We start from the raw sequence: 17,416 nt of genomic DNA, 5'->3' as shown, positions 1-17,416 counted from the left end.
CAAGACCGACAGACGGGGCTGAGCCACACTCCTGAGTGGAGGCGGCAGCCACGAGGGCCTTCGAGGGCTCTCAGGCTTGGTGGCTGCCCACACTCCTGCTCGGAGCTGATCGACCACGTGGCTGTGCCCTATGCAGGGTGGGCGCCTCTGAGCTGGCTGAGCGCTGACCCTTCCCGCAGGGAGTGGGCCCGAGCCACGCCCGTGTGCATGCCGGACGGGGCTTTGCTCAGTTGCCTGGGAGCCAGCCTTGGAAGGCGGCCAGCCCCGTCCCCAGCTCTGCACACTCGCACGTGGGGCTGTGAGCACTCCTGCAGCATTCCGGGCCCCCCGGTGACCCACACACGTGTCCCTCACAGCCCCACGTGCTAGTGGCCGCTTTGGCCAGGCCAGCCCAGCAGGGGGTCCCCATTAACCCCCACCCCCAAGGGTCCCCCTGCCTCAACCCCACACCACAGTCTGGGCCTGCACGTCCCCAGCCGACACCCCTGCACAGTTCAGCAGGCTGCGGCCACCTTTGTGTGGCTTCCCTGGCCCCTCGGCCTGACTACCCTCCAGCCACTGCTTCCTGGTGGGGGAGCGGCGCTGGCCTGCCTGGTGCAGGGGTGGCCCAGCATGGACACCCAGGAGGCCCCAAGAAGTCCAGCCAGAGCCTGGCTCAGCCCGACACCCAGACACCCCCACAGGCCCTCCTATCTGCCCCGCCTGCCCATCAGGGGGCCTGCGGTGCCCTGGCCCTGCATCAGCTGGGCGGAGCTGTAAGGGGAGGACCCGCCCTGCTGCCAGGCACCCTTCTGAGACAGACCCGGGCTTCCCAGGGGCTAAGCCTGGCCCCTGGAAGGTAACCGTGTGGTGGCGGCAGCGCCCACGCAGGGCTAGATAAGGACTGGCCCCCATTTCTCCCCCCGGGAGCCCCAGCAGCCAGCCCAGCCCAGCACTGACTGAGAGTCCCCCGGCTGAGGTTCCTCCAGGTGCCCCCCTTCGACGCACCCCAGATTCTAGGGGCTCTGAAGGCCAGGCACACCTCCCAAATGCCCTGCTTGTTGCTCCTTCTGGCCTTGGGGCACAGCTTCCCAAGGAGGGGCCTGGTGGATCTGGGGAGGCATGTGGGGCCAGTAGACCAGACCCTCTCCACCCAGGCCTCTGCTGAGATTGGGCAAGTGGCTGGCACAGGTCCCTGGAGGCTACAGAGGGACATCTCGAGGGAGACCGTGTCCACCCACTGGCACCCAGCCTTGTGTCGGGTGTCCAGCTTCCTGTGGGCCTTATCAGGAAGACGACAGGGCTTACCCTGGTGGTGGGACATGAGGCCTCCCCAGCCAAACCTGCCGCCTGCTGCATAAAGGTCACTGCCTGTTGCAGAGGTCCTTGGTGGCCCTTGGCACCCCAGGTGGTTCTGGTGGAGGTCGGATGCCGGATGCCGGGGTGCAGGATGAGCCGAGACACAGAGCCCCTTGTGGCCTGGCTGGCATCCCGCCTTCTCCAGGGGAGGGGCAGTGTATGCATTTAGCCAGCTGGGGGGTCCTCTGGCCTGGGGTCCCTGCCCAGAGTCAAGCTTATGCCCCCACACACCAGAGTGGGACTGGGAGGCGGGGAGAGAGGGAACAGGGGCTGCGTCTTGGAGGCTGGAGGCCCCCTCCCTGGGGAGCCAGTGCACCGAGCCCTCTGTGGACAGAGGTCACGGTTGTCCTCACACAGAGGACAGGAACGCCTGGCAGGTGGTCACAAGGGGGAGTGGGTGGGTGCCCCCGCCCCCCAGCAAGCAGGAACCTGTTTAGTGGAGTTGTGTCCGCAAGCCTGGAGTCTATAAAGTATCCCACACAGAGCAGGCCTTGTGCAGAACAAGCCACTCGCGGTCGGGCAGGGAACGGGCAGCGCCCCGGGCAGTGCCGGGCACATAACGAGCATCCGGGGAACCGCACACTTAGAGCGTCGCACCCGCACCACCGAAAACCAGGTACGACGGGGAAGGGACCGGGCAGCACTTTAATGTCGTGGAAGCTTTGTCTCTAAAAATTTAAATACCTCTCATATATATCTTAACATGGTGAAAAATCTGCCCAGACCCCGGGCAGGCTCCCTTCCTCCCCGGGGCACGGGTGGGGGGCAGAGGGCACTCAGCGCCAAGGTTGGGGGGTGCCTGGGTCCACCCTGGGGGGGGTCCCTCAGAGTCTGAGCAGGAGGCCAGTGGCGGCAGAGCCCTTGGCGGGGGCCAGCACATCCCCACAGCCCCCATGGCCCCCTGAGCAGGCACCCTCGGGGGTGCCCCGCTCCTCCCCTGGGGGAGCCCTTGGGGCCTGCAGCCGCTGCTGCCGCTCCTGGGCCTGCCGGGCCCGGCTGGCGATGGCGCGCACACGGCTCTGGCTGCGAGAGGAGGAGCGCCGCAGGAAGCCGGGGGGCCCAGGCGCCCCTTCCCCCGCCACAGTCAGGCCCACAGTCAGGCTGGTGGGCGAGGTGATGTCGCCAGCCTGCTGGAAGCCCGTGAGCCAGCGCAGCTGCTCCGTCAGCGCGTCCCGCCGCGCCCCCCGCCCAGCCCGCCCCTCCCCCGCCAGGCCCAGGCTCTGGCCCAGGATCTCCACCCGGGGCGCAAAGTCATCAGCAGTCAGGTCCCCCAGGCTCTTGGACTTGGCAGCCGCAGGGCAGTCCCGGAGGCCCGCCAGAGGGAGGCGGCCCCAGGGCGGCCTAGGGGCCGGGGGCCGCGGCGGAAGGTCTCCTGGTGTGGCGGGCAGCTGGCTGGCAGCCCGCAGGTTGGGGCTGGATTTGCTCTTGGTCACGGCAGGCAGGTCCAGGCGGGCGGCCGTGGCAGAGCAGGGCCGCAGGGGCAGGCGTCCGGCTGGGGCCCCCGGGACACTCTCGCGGCCCAGACCCAGGCCCAGGCCCAGGCCCAGGCCCGGCAGGGAGAGGTCGATGACCGTGTCGCTGGACGACACGCTGGAGGATGAGGACACGCTGTCGCGATGGCCCCCTGGTTCCAGCCGCCGCCACAGCCTGTCTCCGCCCGTGACGTCTGAGTACACGGTGGGGCAGGGCCCAGCCAGGGGCCGCCATCCGCCTGGGAGCTCCGAGGGCACCTGCCCCTCACTCTCCGCCTTTCGGACCATCTGGCTGTTAGGGACGCCCTCACGCGCCCCCCCGGGGCCCCCGCCATTGTACACCCTGCGCCGGCTTTCCGGGGCTGGCTCCATGTCCCCTCGGCTCTGGGTCCCGGGCTGGAAGGGCGCGGAAGCTCCCAGAGCTACCGCTGGGGGGCTCGCCACTTTGGCGCGGGGTCCCGAGGTGCGTGGGGGCCCTCCCGGGGAGGGGCTGGGGGGGGCAGCCGCCAGAGGTGGGGGGCCAGGGCCCGGGGCTGGCTCCTCAGCAATGGTTTCCAGACCACATAGGGAGGAGCCCGTCCTCTGCACGGAGAAGGAGTGGGTATCTGTGGACGAGAGGGAGAGAACCATGCTGGGCGCGTCCCCCCGTGGACAGTGCTCCCAGGACCCTCAGCGGCCAGGCTCTTCCGTGTGCACACAGCTGCCCCCACCCTGCCCTCCGGCTCTGCTGCGGCTGGGGCGGGGGGAGCAGACAGTCTGTGCCCACAGGCAGGGTCCACAGGGCCCCCGGACAGGCCGGGGCCGGGGATGGCACAGGGCACACGGGGGCTGGGCCCCATTACCTGGCACTCGGCTGCTCTCAGTCCCTAACTATGGAGGCAGCGTGGGGACAGAAAGGAGAACAGGGTGGTCAGCGTGTGGGTGGGGCTGGCAGGTGGACAGACAAACAGCAAGGCTGGGCGGGGCGCAGGGAGGGATGGGGGTCTGGGGGAGGGAACGGCTCAGCTTTCAGCCCCTCCCCAGGCTGGGGTTCCCTGACAAGGTGCCCTCGGGCTGTTGCCTGTCCCAGCCGCGGCTCGGCTCGGCTCAGGCCACAACGGAGCGCCCAGGGCCGGGGGGCAGGTGCGATCTGCCCCAGCCCTGCAAACGCTGGGGCCCGGGCACCGGCGGTGGCGTCGGGGGCCGCCTTGCAGTGCTGCACCGACCCACACCAGGCTTCTCGGAGGACTGCAGTGCAGGGCCAGCAGCCAAACACCTGCAGCCCGGCCCTGGGCTGGGGAGGGGGCGGCTGGAAGCTGCCCCCAGGTCTGGGGAAAGGCTTCAGGAGCAGGCAGGGCAGGCCAGCGCGAAGGCCCGACGGGCACACACAGCAGCTGGAGTCAGACCTGCTCTCGCTTTTCCGGGCCACTTGGGGGTTTGGGGGTGCCTCTGGGGGCAAGAGGCCTAGGGCTCGGCACCATCAGATGGGGAAGGGGTGCTGCGGCTACCGGGGACCCCCAGGCAAGCCAGCGGGGCAAGGGGAAGGAAGCCAGGATGAGCACACGGAGACGGCGGTTTGGGACGCAGAAGCGCAGGGATCACGCCCGGCCCAGGCCATGCCGAGGGGCGGTGAGGGGGCAGCACAGGACGCCGGCCAGGAGCGTCTGGTCTTACCGGTGGACAGCATGGAGGATTTACTCCTAATCTCCTCCAGCTTTTGAACGAACAAGGCATTCATCTCCCTCTGCAGGGCCCCTGCCTGCCTGTGGGCGCCCTCGGGCCAGCGCGGGACCACCTCGGGGCTGCCCAGGCCGCTGGAGTCCGAGGACACGGAGCTGCCGCCGCCCGGACCCTGCCACCTGGCCCCTCTGCGTCTCCCCACGCCGGGGCAGGGAGTCCCCAGCGAGTCCGCCAGGGAGCGGGGCTGCTGACTGATGGCCTCGTGCGCGGCTGCGGGCCCCGGGCCGGGCAGCCGCCCCCGCCACAGGCCCTCCGCGTCCTCACCAGCGCAGGAGCCCACCACGCACTTCATGCAGGTGGCGGCCATCCCGGCAGGCCCAGGGCCCTCAGGGGCACAAGAGGGCTGCTCCTGGGCCAGACTCCCCTGCGCCGGGCTCTTCCTCACTGGCGCCTTACCTCGGGGGCTGCCGGGCTCCTCAGGGGCTGAGGCCTCCAGAGCGGGACCGGGGCTGGGGGCTGCCACGTCACGGGCCTCCCCCTCGGAGCCTGTGTCCCGCGCGCCCAGGACCAGCTCCAGGAGGGCCTTGCGGCCCGGCTTCTGGCTCTTGGTCGGGGCGCTGGCCGTACGCCGCAGGAGCCGCTGGCTAACAGAAGGCCGGGGCAGGGGCCGCCCAGCAGCATGACTGTCCAGGGAGCCGGGCTTTGGGCCTCTGAGGAACAGGCCTTTTAGGCCCAGAGCCTGCTTGACCTGCAAGAGAAGGAGCCCACATAGCCGGTAGCCAGGCACCGGGGCCAGGGACCTCCCGCCCCGTCCAGGCACACTGTGGCCGGCGGTGACCAGGCTGAGCCTGCTGCAGCCCCAGAGCCAGCTTGGCGAAGGCACCAGCGGGCATGTCAGGCTTGTGCCGCTCACAGCTGCACGTAGGGGAGAGGGTCCCCAGGGTGCCCCTGCCAGGGACAGCAGCTGCCGTGGCCTTGGCATAGACCAAGAATGAGTCCGCCTTCCCTGAGCACAGCACAGGACACGCGGGCCCAGTGAGGGCCGCAAGGAGGAGGCCCAGGCTTCTCCAAACAGGGACCTTGAAGTCTGGCTCCTGCGCCCACACATGTACCCCTCGCAGGTCCCCAAAGCCCCCGGCTCTGGCAGAGCAGGCCGGCACAGGGCCCCCAGAGTGGCACTGGCAGGGGGCGAGAGATGAGGGAGAACCCCACGGAAGCAGGCACCACCACGCTCACGCTCACCCTGCCCTCGGGCGCCACAGGCCGAGGAAGCAAGCAAAGCCGGGCGCAGGCCAGCGGTCTGCTCTCCCATGTCCCTACCCGCCCGCTGCCCCAGTGGTGCTGCCTCTTCTGGGAAGCCTTCCTGGCTGCTTCCAGCCTCACCCTGCTCTCTGCACAGCCATCCTAAGGGCAGAGCCCGTGCTGCCTCGGCCTTCCCTGAACTGCTGCTGGCCTCGGCCTTCCTGCCCGAGGAGAACAGCCGGGGGTCCCCAGAGTGGCCAGCAGGGGCCTGGGGTACCGCTGGGGAGGCCAGGAGCTGCGTCTCCAGAGTGCAGAGGCCAGAGGGTCCTCACATGCAGAGGCCCCAACAACAGCCACGACTCCCCAGGGACACGGGAGCACTCTGGGCAGTGGCGTTCACGGGGCCAGCACTTGAATCGGCTTCCCGATTCAAGATCCCAAATCCAGAGCAATTTGGTCAAAGTTGGCTGCAAAGTCATTTAGAAGAAGGTCCAGGATTCAAGCTCAGAGCTCCTGGTCCCGGGGGCCTCCCCACCCCACAGCAGGTACACACAGAGCCGGGGAGCACACGGTGGGGGGGGGAGGCGCAGAGAGGAAGGGCAAGGGCAGGGAGGGCGATGGGTGCAGGGGTGCCAGCAGCGCTCCGAGCTAGAGGACTGGACACAGAGGAGCGGGGGCACGGGGCAGAGGACAGAGGAGGGACGGAAGGCCGGGAGGGCTGCACGCACAGGGGGCCTCGCCGGAGTCCTGGACCTGCCTCATAAATGCTGCTCTGTGGCTGAACATGGCCCGGGGGATCCCAGAACCACACCACGATCCATGTCACATGAGCGGACAGTCTCCAAAACGCTACCAGGAGTCACGGATGCTAATGGGGACGGCCTGAGCATGCAGGTGGGGGCGGGCGGCTCCGCCACCCCGACGCTGGGGTACCTTCGAGCTCCTAACGGGACTGTCCTTCTAAAAGTAGACTTTGGACATGGGGAAGCCCACTGCAAGACCAAAGAGACAGAGTGACGGCTGTGAGACACCGACAGCCGGGCACGGAGCCCGCGGAGACAGGCAGACGCAGGACAGAGAGACGGCTTGATGGCGGGCAAGAGCCAAGCTGCCTGCGGTGCCGCACCCGGCAGCACCTTGGAGCCGTGGAGGTGGCAGGAGAGAGACAGTCGGCGCCAGGACCACACGGGCCCCCCAAGCACGCCCGACAGACCGCCACGCGCTGGCCCCGCCTGGGCCCGGAGCTCAGAACTGGGGGGATGGAGGAGGACCCCCACCCAAGGACACGGGGGACAGGGGGCAAAGCCAGGCGGACCCCTTCCAGCCAGAGACGGACGGAGAACTGGGGGCCCTGAGACACAGAAGGCGTGAGGAGGCTCAGGAGAGACGGGGAGCGGGGCAGGGGCTGCAGCGGCCGCGGGACACGGACGTCAGGTGCCCCCACCCCCCACTTTGCAGGTGTAGAGACAGGCCCAGTGAGTAACTAGGAGGCCCAACAGCCCTGGCAACATGGCTGGGGTGGGACTGGGGCTGGGGCGAGGCCGGTGGTCCTGCAGGCGGCACTCACCTTACCACTGATATCACTGACGGCCACGTGGACAAAGATGGAGGCCTCTTCCATCCCCTCCAGGTACACGTGCCGATAGCCTGAAATAGCCGGTCACGGCTCACCCTGCCCCACTCTGCTCAAAGGTCCTGAGGCCTTGAATCCAACCCGTGAGGCCCAGTTCTGGGGACTCCTCCTCCAGGAAGCCCGCTGGTATTGCAGGCTCTTCCTCTTCCTGGGGGCCGGGCGGCACACGGCACCTGAGCACCCCTCCCCTCCCCCATCCACAAAGTGCCCTTGGCCTTGTGCCTTCCTCAGCTCGCTCTGTGTCCCTAGACCCACCCATGACAGGAGCCGACCCATAGGAGGAAGGTCAGCCCTGGTGCCCTCAGCTGACCTATAGGGGACACTGGTCTGTGTGTGGGGGGACGGGTCTCTGTGGGGTACGCTGGTCTGGGGTGGAATGCTGGTCTCTATGGTGGATGCCTGCCTGAGCAGGGGACGTTGGTGTCTATTATGGAGGACACCACCCCTCCCCACCCTGCCGGCCCCCCTGCCCACCTGGCATCATGCTGCTGAAGGCCAGTGTCCTCTGGCCAATGAAGTCACGCCCAATGGGGTCATGGTCCCAGACGAGGAAGCGCACCAGGGCGATCTCAGGCATATGCACAGTGAACACCAGGGTCTCCTCCCACACGGGGTTGAATCCTGGAGGCCACCGGAAGGAGGGTCACCTCCCACCCCAGGTCCAGCCTGGAGGCCACTGGGGCCCACGCCCTCTTCCGGTGCCTGGGCCGAGAGGAGCAGCACCCGGGACCAGGCTCTGAGCCAGGCTCCCCCAGGGGGGCGGCAGGCAGGTTGTCCAGGTCACAGGAGTGGCCCCACCCCTCCCTCCCGTGAGGCTGTGGCCAGTGGAGCCTTGTGGGGCCCTGGGCCTCACCATTGTCGTCGACCACACGTGTCTGCTCCTTGCTGCAGTCCACGGGGAGCCCGATGACCTCCACCTCCACGAAGGGGTCAATGATCTGGGGGGAGGGCAGGGGTGGCACCGGGCCTGGCGTGTTGCTCCAGCCCCACCCACCCATGCCAGGGCCCCTCCTACCTCGCCTCGGTCCCCCAGCATTGAATCCCTCGGCTTGGGGAGCTGCTGCCCGCTGATGATCCGGAGCACCAGCTGCTTCTTGAGCTGCCCGGGCAGAGGGTCCTCGGAGTTGGGGTTGAAGACACCTGGGGGGCCAGGGCGCCAGGCTGAGGGGGGCAGTGGCTGCACAGTGCCCCCCACCACACCCCGTTGACTGGACCGGAGCCCCAGGCCAGGGGCGGGGCGAGGGGAGGCAGGGTTCCAGCTCGGGGGCACCAGAGGTCTGCGTGCTGGCCCCTCTGTGACGGCCCTGAGCTAGGACACCGTCCTCTCCCCTCTCTGCACGCCGCCTCTGGGTGGGGGTCCGGGTGCTGGGCGCCCCAGTGATGGGGCTCTGCAGGCCCGTCATGCGGTAAAGGTGGCAGGAGGGGTGGGGGAGGATTCGGGTGTAAATGGGGAGAACTGCGCACATGGTCTCCAGTGAGAAAACTGGAGGCTCTGGGGAGAGACTGGGAGGCTCTGGTGCCCGGCCCGGGCCCTCGCTCCAGGGCACCTCGACCTGAGCCCCACGGGCAGTTGCCCCAGACATGTCCTGCTGGGGGGCCGCGGGGGGGGCCAGGAATGGTGAGGGGCTCCCTAGTTCACCCCCTGCCGACCCCAGGCAGAGTGGGGACCCTTCACCGCACCCCCACCTCTGGCATCCTGGGGGGCCGTGTCCCGGGTGGCCCCCCCCAGGTGACCCTGCGGCAGCTGCCCCCTGCCCGCCCTGCGTCCCAGGCCCCCGGGCCTCACTCTGGCACATGCACTGCGGCTTGAGCACGTAGCCACAGTTCCCGTTGGCACTGAACTTGGCGCGGTTCAGCTGCAGCATCCGCCCCTCCGACTGGTAGTTCAGGGCGACTACGGGGCAGGGTGACCTGGTCAGTGCCCAGCCTGCCTCCCCCTGCCTCCCCTGCTCGGCTGCCCCTGAGTCCGGCACTCTACTATGTGAGCCGGCCCCAGGCTCACGGTGGTGCACGACCAGGGTCAGCGTCCCCGCGGGATGCCCCTGGAGCCTCACACAGCCAGCCCCCTGCCTCCCCTAGGAGCACGTGGGCTGATGCGCCTCTGTCTTTTGCACCGTGTCCCGGGGTCTCAAGGACCCCACCCCAGTGCCAGCCCGGTGACACTGGTGGGATGCAGTGGAGGCTCTCCAAAGCCACTGGCCGGGAAGCCAAGCCCAGCCTCCTCGGAGCGCTGGGCCCCCCGTTCACGGTCCCAGCGACATGCACCCATCTGGCAGCCCGCGTTCCAGAAGGGCTGCGGGTTGTAGTTGCTGGAGTCCACGCGGTAGGAGGAGGGGTAGATGCGGGAGAGCTGGTGCTGGTTGAAGCGGAGGTACTGGGCCGGCTTCTGCTGCAGGATCTGCTGGGCCCTGGTCTCACTGAAGGACGACACCTGCCAGCTGGACGCCACTGTGGGGGAGGGGCGGCTCAGAGGCACGCCCAGGCCACGGCCCAGCCCTCCCACACGCCACCGGGGCCCTCGTCCCCTCACCCTCCGCCTCCACGTCGTGCATGCCCACAGACTTGGTGTACTTCACCAGGTTCGAGAGGGCGCGGGACAGCTTCATGGTCTTCTTCTGCCGGCTCGCCCTGCGGGGAGCGTGGGCAACAGCGGTCAGGACCCCAGGGTGGACGCCCCTCCTGACTCAGGCCAGCCTGGGCTCCACGGTTTGCGAGCCGGGCTCACTGATTCATGCAGAACATCCCCCTGACGTCCACTACGCCCTGCTGCCGGTGCCGGGATGTGCAGTGGACACTGAGGAAGGACACGGGGGCGGGGCAGGCACTGGCGCCGAGCCCACCCAAGAACACGTCTCCAACCGCGACGGGCACTAGGAGCAGGCACAGGGGCCCGTGCTGGCCAGTCCGGCCCCGAGACCCTGAGGTCCACACCCTGGGCTCCCCCTCCCCCACCGTGCGGTCACGGGGCCACCGTGGGGCCTGCGCATCCAACACTAGTTGTTGCAGGGACACGGGCACTTCCTGCCGCCACTCTAGTCAGGGTCCCAGGCTGGGGCAGGGCACTGACCCTCGGCTCTGGCTGCCTTGGGAGTCCAGGTCCTCATCCCCCTCCTCCATGCTGGCTGCTTTCTTTAGCTTGCTGCTCTTTTTCTGTGCGGAAGGAGAGCGGAGTCAGGCCCCATGGAGCCCCTGGCTCAGCTGAGTCACCTGCACTGGCCGGCAGGGCGAAGGAGGCAGCCCTGCCATCCGGGGCTCCTGGGTCCCAGGCTGCCGGGCTGGGCCTGCCGGTCCTCTGCAGTGTGCTGGTCGGCCTTGGCCCCGAGTGACCCGGGGGCGTTGGCTGGTGTGGGCCAGGGGAGGGCCATCGAGACCCCTACCCTGTGCAGCCCCAGTCAGACGCGGGAGCTAGGAGTCCAGAGGGGGATTCCGGGAGGCAGGCCCGGGGCCCTGGGAGCTGGAGGGGACGCGCCGGCTGGCCGGCCCAGGGACAGTTGGGCAAGCGGGAAGACGGAGCATGGTGGGCTCCGGCAAGGTGCCCCCGCCTGGGAGCCCCGCCAGACCTTGAGCTTGGAGAAGCCGCTCATAAGGATGCGATTGTTCCGTCGGCTGGCCCCGGCGTCCTCCCCGGACTCCACGTCCTCCTCAGCCTGGGGGAGAGGGAGACAGAGGTGACGGCGGGGGGGCGGGACCTGGCCTCAGTCCCAGGGGCTCCAGGCACCCCTCCTGCAAGGAGCTCGGAGGCAGCAGGGGCAGGTGGGGCCCGTGGAGACACATTCCTCAGCCCTCCCTGGGGTCTCAGTGGCAGCGGCCAGGGAGCAGGGGTCTGAGAGGGAGCCCCTCGAGATGTGTTGCTTTAAGCCCATTAAGGCCCCAGTTCTGAATTTTTTTCCCCGCAGTGGGTGAGTGTATGATAAACGCCGTTTGTGTGTCTGCAAGGTTCCTCGGGCGTGCGTGCTTCTGTAAGGCCCGTACAAGCTCCCTGCGGCTCTGGGGTCCGGCCCTGCTTCTTGCGGAGCCAAATGCGGGTCTGCGCCCCCGAAGCTGCCCTTGTTCGCGTCAGGGCTACCGTGAGCCTTCCTGGCCGCTACTTATGGGATTCCTTCCCCGCCCTGCCAAAGGGGGCTCCCCAGGCCCCGTCCACACACACCCGTGGGCGCACCCCTGCACGTCCACACCTCCCCACCAACCCCGGCCCAGCCTGGACTGCCAGGCTTGCAGCCTGGACCCTGGAGCTCAAGCTGGGCCCCACTGTGCCCAACGGGGGGACACATGATGGTCAACTCTGCAGCTCCGGTGTCCGCCCTGGGGCCGCTCTGCTCACACCTTGCTAGTCAGCACGGAAGGAGCCGGCCCGAAGCCTGAGGCCCAGGTCAGCAGCAACAGGGGTGCTCAGCATCAGCTACAGTCCAATTGCTCTCAGAAGTGTTTCTCTTTCTCTTCCCCAGCCCAGCAACACCGCCCCGTCTCCCGCCTAGTTTATTGATGGTTCCACGGCACACTGGCAGAGGCGCTGGGAGCCGTGTGCGTGGTGTGTCTGGAGCCAGTCGGGGCCGACACGCTTCGCAGCTCTGTAAACACCGCCCGAAACGCCGTGCACCCTGGAGAAGCAGCGGCAGCCTCAGCCAGAATCTGCTGCCGCCCCCCCCAGTGCCCACACACCCGAGCTTGGCAGGGGTTACAGCACGGACCCGAGCTCCGACCACCCTCAAGGAGACTGTGGGCAGCGGAGGGCTGCGCTGGGCCACTCCTGTCCCTCCCCCACAGCCTGGTGACCCTAGAGAGCTCCGCAGGGTGGGGTGGGGCGGGCAGGACAGCAGGCGGAGGAGCACCCATGCCCTGGACAGAGCACAGGGGGCAGGGCCCGGCCCAGCCGGCCCCCTCTGTTCAAGCAGGTCCCGTCCTGGCCCCTCTGGATGTCGGGCAGGGGGGTGCTGGGTCCCTCCCAGGTCCAAGCGGCCGTCGTCTGTGTCCCCAAGCTCCCGGGTGCATGCCCAGATATTGCTTGGTCAAGGGGAAGCAGGGACTTCACATTGTGTCCACCACACTGGACATACTGCCACCTGCTCACACACCAGAGCTGCAGGGCCTCTGTGTCCTCCCCGCCCAGAAATCCGGGGACGGGTTTGGTGGTGGTGGGGGGGGGTTATGTATGAACAGGTGTGCACAGACCGGATGTTCCAGGCCCTTCCCTCAGCCGCAGGCTGACCTCAAAGGCTGCAGGGCTCTCACCTTTTTGCCCTCTGCCTTGTGCCCAAGCTTTCCAGACGAGGGCAGCGTGGACACGGTGAAGTCATTAGGGTCCTCACAGTCCCGAATCTTTGACTCCTTCATTAGGGAATCCAGTTTCTTCTTGGCGATGTTTTCCACACGTTTCCGATTGGTGGCGACCTGCCAGAGCCGGACGGCCACCCCGTGCCATCAGTCCCCAGCCCTGTGGCAGCAGCGGTGGTGGCCCCCAAGTTCCCTGCTGGAGGGGCCTGCTGGAGCTGGGGAGCCAGAACCCCATCTTGGCTTCTCACCCCCGGCCCCAGCCGCACACTCACTGCTACATGGCGTTGTTTTATCCTCACACCACCCCACCGCAGGGCCATACAGCAGGCATGTGATTTGCCCCAGAGCCACAGTGACCAGCAGGCCCTGAACCAAGGCCTCTCTGATTTTAACACCTGCATCTTTTAGCTGCACAATGCTGCCCACAGAAACTCAGCAGACGGCTTGCCACGCTTCCAGCCAGTGGGCTTTGGGGAAGGGGCTCAGGGTACCCGGTGGCCACTTTGGGCTCCAGGAGCCCTAAGCAGCTGGGGATCTGGGATCCCTCCACTGGCTACCAGACACCTCAAGGAGATGGGCGGGGGTGGGGACAGACGGCCTGGCTGGCCAGCACCGGGGGCTGGGCAGTTCTCCCTGCCCGGAGCAGCCCCCCCTTGCAGCCCTGACACACGGGGACCCCCTCTGGGGCAGGGCCTGAGCCATGGGCATCCGGGTGTCCCAGGGCCCAGGTTGGAATAATGCCAGTTAGACATCAGACAACACGGGTTTACGGTCACCTAGGGCCAGAAAAATATGCAGGCACATCCAAAGCAGAAAGAATTCTGCTGCTTCAGGGCTTTCTAAAACAATTAGCTAACGTGGCTGGGAATGCTCCTGCACAATTATTTTCCCATTTGATGGCCCCTCCGGGAGAAATAATGCCTTCCTACCTCACAGCAGCAGCTTAGAACAGTGCCCAGAGGAGAGAAGAAGCTAATTACAGAGTTGCCCCAGCCCCACTATGCCAAGCCCATTTTCACTCCTCAGCCTCCCTGTGTGACCCCCTAGCCCCAGAGCCTCTGGATGAAAAGGTGGAAGCCCACTAGCTGGGCGCTCAGGGGCCGAGTCTTGTGTGAAGGGGCAGGTAGGGAAGGGCCCGCACTGGCTGAGCATGCGCCCAGCTGTGTAGACACTGGGCAAAGCACCCTCGTATCTGCCCAAGCACCCTCTCCCAGCCACCTGAGCCAGCTATGAGCCTGCTGTTCAGGGCTACAGCTCCCCCCGCCCCAGAGAGGGCCTCCCAGCCCCTACTCACATCCCCGTTAAGAAGTTTGCAGTCCTCATCGATCTCGTCTGCACTGTCTTCATCAGACACCTCGCCTTCCTCGGCATCCTCGCTGATGTTGGCAGGAAGCTTCTTGCCCTGGGGGGAGGCAGTGGGCCATGAGAGGGGTCCTGCAGGAAGTACTGGGAGGCCAGTACCCATACGAGAAGCAGCAAAGGGAAGGAGCCTTTCTCAAGCTTGCTTGTGGACCTCAGGCCATGGGGTAGAGGCCAGCCCAGCACTTCCTTGCTGCAGCAGCATGGGAGGGAAATGCTGGATTGTGTGCACGGAGGTCCTTAGATTGAGTGGCCACCATGGAGGGAGACTGAGGGCAGGTCAGGGTTAGGGCCTACCCTGACTCCTCAAATCTGCCACAGATGGTGTGGAGCCCCATATTATCTAGAGCAGGGCAATTGCCCCTCACCTGGCCACAGATCAGAGGTCAGAGGCCCAGCAGGATGCTGGCCCTAGCAGGGTCAGGCAGGTGCTCACCTTCACCAGAATCTTGCCCTTGAGCATCTGCGGAGAGGGAAGCATGGTGGCATCCTCACTGCTTACTGATGACAAGTCCAGTTTATCCCCAAGGATATCAGTCAGATACTGGGCCATTTTTTTCTGTTGGATGACACTGCAGTGGTTCTCAATGGACAGGATCACTGGGTACCTGTGGCCCCAAGGTGGAAGGAGCAGAGTGAAGCCAGGGGAGGGCAAGGCCCCACCTGTGTAAAACCTCAAGTCACCTGCACCAGTGAATGAAAAGATATCTTTACCAACAACCAGAATAGATGGAACTGCCAGCCACTCTGGGAGGGGGTCCATCAATGGCTTTGAAAAGCAACTGAGTGGGTGGGAAAGGAGCTGGGAGATTTTAGGGACAGATAAAGAAGGCATGCAATCCATATCCCAATAAGAAAAAACAAAGGCAATTAGAAACTCCAGGAAAACAAGAGGAAATATTCAAGCAAGTCATCAAGTCATGGTTTAAAAATGATGTGGACTCAACTGAGGTGCAACGTGGAGCAATGAATAGACTGAGAAAGATAATCTCATTGACCTAGATACTGGAGACACCATCCTCTGAATGGCTCTGGGGTCCCAACATTGGCCCCATAAGAAAGGAGACATAAGGTGGGCACATACCATCTGGTAGAACATTGTTATTACCTATGTAGTGCAGAATAGGGAGTATAACATAAGGATTTTCATTATATGCTCTTCAGTTGTTTGATTTGTTTTTTAACCAAGTGCACATTTTACTTGGATTTTTGCCCAAAGGTAACATGATCTTTTTAGAAAACGTAAGTGACCCAGACATAGAGGGCATGAATCAAAGCAAGAGATGGGCAAGTCCTGTGACGTGGAAAGGGCAGACAGGACTTAACTTGGGGCAAAAGTATTCATCTCCCCATTTCTCAGGCAAGAGACTGAAGCCTAAAGCCCAAGGCCCTCAGGAAGAACCTTATGCCTGCAAAGATTATGCTGACACACATAAGGTGCAAGCCCTGTGCTGAGACATTAGCAGGTCCCTGGGTCCTCTGCAGCTACAGACACCTGTCTGTCCAAGCTCCCCTGCCCTGAGATGCCCCTCTCACCTGCGATTCTGGGGCCCAGGCTGCCAATCCTCACTCCCACTCCCTTCTGGCAGCCCAAGACAGAGCTTGGGCAAGCTCTTCCGGGAGGGGCCCCTCTAGTCTCTATTTCCGAAATCAATCTTGCGTCTCCTCCCCTCCCTCATTAAATTAGTTCTTTCCTTGCCTGTGAGCCTTGTTCAGCCACGACTTGAAGGTGACTGTAAGTGTGGGGAGGCGGTCTTCTATTTCCAGAAACTAAATTGGATTTTGCTCACCAGTGTTTGTAGCTACAGCTGAGTGACAGCAAATGGAGTTTGGACATCGAGAGCTTCTGGGGGGTAATTAGTACTAGAGCTACCACTGTTGCAGGTGGCCGGCACCAGGGGCTGCCAAGTGTGTGTGGGCAGGGGCTGCTGGCACAGGTACCCCACCTGCCATGGCTCGTCCGCTATCAGCTCCCGCACCCACCGCCTTCCCTCTCCCCAGACCTGCGGCTCCACTCCCTTCCCTGACCCTCAGCCTCAACAAGAGACCCCAAAATCAACCCCTTGGCCTCTGCAAATGCGCCTCCTGAAAAAGGATGTGGGGGAGGGGCAGGAAGAGCCATTTGAGCCCCTCCCCCACCCACCCACCTGCGTAGTGCCTCCCTCCCCAGTCCCAGCCACTCACTCATTCTTGACAAAAGCGTATTTGTTGATGGTTTCGATGACATCTTTGAAGAGGATCTTGGAGGTCAGAGTATAGCCATGGTGCACAATGGGCTCCCCGTCAGGCCCGTCCCAGCAGTCCACTGTGGGCAGGCAGGCCTCAGTCAGCCACAGGAGTCTGGCTGCCCATGCCCAGAGACCCACAGCTCGTGGGCTGACCGCAGGGGTCCTCCTGCCCAGCAGTTAACAGCAGGAGGAGCCTGTCACAGCCCCTGCCTGGGAGGAGGGCACACACCCTGCCCAGAGACGCCACAGCGATGTCCCCGAGAGGAGCCACCGGTCCGCAGCTCAGGCCCGGGGCCCCAAGTCCGAAGGGATGTGGTGTCCTAGAGCCCCCACCACGTACCCTCCACGCAACGGCAGCCAGCCTGCAGAACCCAGGCGTACATGTCTACCCGAGACTGGGACATGAGCTGGTCGCCCATGAGGTAGGTGTTGTGGGACGAGGTGATAAAGTAGTGGCTCAGTGGCCGTGTCATGTCCTGGTGCACACCATGGTGCTCCGGGTTGAAGATGTCGCCAGCAGGACTCCGAGTATAGTTGGTGAAGCCTGTGTGGGGAGCACGGTGGGTGCTTAGCCCCCACACGCCGGCCCCATCACAAGGCTCATCTCAGTACCACCCATCTCCGCGCCATGTGGAACAGGAAGCTGCCCACTCAGGCCACCTGTCCAGGCCCACAGGTTGCCCGCCAGCACCCCCCCCCATTGGCCTGCCAGGACAGCTGGACCGCAGTGACGCCCCCACTCACCATCAATGCCCAGCACCCCCTTACTCTTGTTTTCTGGGCAGGGCTCAAACTGCTTGATGATGTCCCGGCAGCTCTCAAGGGTCACACCCGCCATCTAGGCCAGAGCAAGGGCTTAAGCCCAGGCTAGCCCGTCACTGGCCTGGGCTAGCCTCAGGCAGCAGGCCCTCCTCCACCACCACCACCACCACTGCCTCCCACCCAGCCTCTGTTGGTCACATCAAGACTAACCACGGCGGGGGGAGGCTCAGGCCCCTGCAGTGTGCTTCCCAGACTGGGGGACACTCTGGCCACCCCCAGTGTCACAAGACTCAGGCTCGGTGGCCAGAGGACTACTGGTGGATCACATGGCTTTGGAAGACCTGTCACCGACTGTGGATCCTTGAAGCAGGGGAAGGGTCTTGGGCTCCATCGGCTGGGCCACCAGCTCCCTCATCCCCACTGTGTTAGGGGTCTCAAGAGCTGTGGGCCGG

General features: G+C 65.2%; 1 protein-coding gene across 3 annotated transcripts in view; it reads right to left on the bottom strand.

Moving 5' to 3' along the window:
* Positions 1–1,987: 1,987 nt before the first annotated feature.
* The window catches only part of PLCH2 (phospholipase C eta 2), a 34,004-nt gene continuing 18,575 nt past the window's right edge, over positions 1,988–17,416 (bottom strand). The window contains exons 6-23 of one of the 3 annotated variants that reach the window (XM_027570084.2): positions 16,947–17,040; positions 16,543–16,746; positions 16,159–16,279; positions 14,411–14,582; positions 13,910–14,017; positions 12,574–12,732; positions 10,905–10,991; positions 10,412–10,494; positions 9,875–9,972; positions 9,610–9,792; positions 9,131–9,238; positions 8,360–8,484; positions 8,198–8,282; positions 7,819–7,965; positions 7,279–7,358; positions 4,464–5,217; positions 3,653–3,680; positions 3,323–3,415 (exon numbers count right to left, since the gene is read on the bottom strand). In XM_027570084.2, coding sequence (XP_027425885.2) covers positions 3,670–3,680; positions 4,464–5,217; positions 7,279–7,358; positions 7,819–7,965; positions 8,198–8,282; positions 8,360–8,484; positions 9,131–9,238; positions 9,610–9,792; positions 9,875–9,972; positions 10,412–10,494; positions 10,905–10,991; positions 12,574–12,732; positions 13,910–14,017; positions 14,411–14,582; positions 16,159–16,279; positions 16,543–16,746; positions 16,947–17,040 — 2,619 coding nt within the window. In that variant the 3' untranslated portion in view covers positions 3,323–3,415; positions 3,653–3,669. Of the gene's footprint in view, positions 3,416–3,652; positions 3,681–4,463; positions 5,218–7,278; positions 7,359–7,818; positions 7,966–8,197; positions 8,283–8,359; positions 8,485–9,130; positions 9,239–9,609; positions 9,793–9,874; positions 9,973–10,411; positions 10,495–10,904; positions 10,992–12,573; positions 12,733–13,909; positions 14,018–14,410; positions 14,583–16,158; positions 16,280–16,542; positions 16,747–16,946; positions 17,041–17,416 lie in introns of all 3 variants that reach the window. The other 2 variants (XM_027570066.2, XM_027570073.2) reach the window with 2 other exon arrangements.

Source organism: Zalophus californianus, chromosome 4 (genome assembly GCF_009762305.2).
Source record: "Zalophus californianus isolate mZalCal1 chromosome 4, mZalCal1.pri.v2, whole genome shotgun sequence".
Classification (NCBI taxonomy): domain Eukaryota; kingdom Metazoa; phylum Chordata; class Mammalia; order Carnivora; family Otariidae; genus Zalophus; species Zalophus californianus.
Note: the sequence above shows the minus strand (reverse complement) of the source record. Positions and strands in the feature narration are given on the sequence as shown.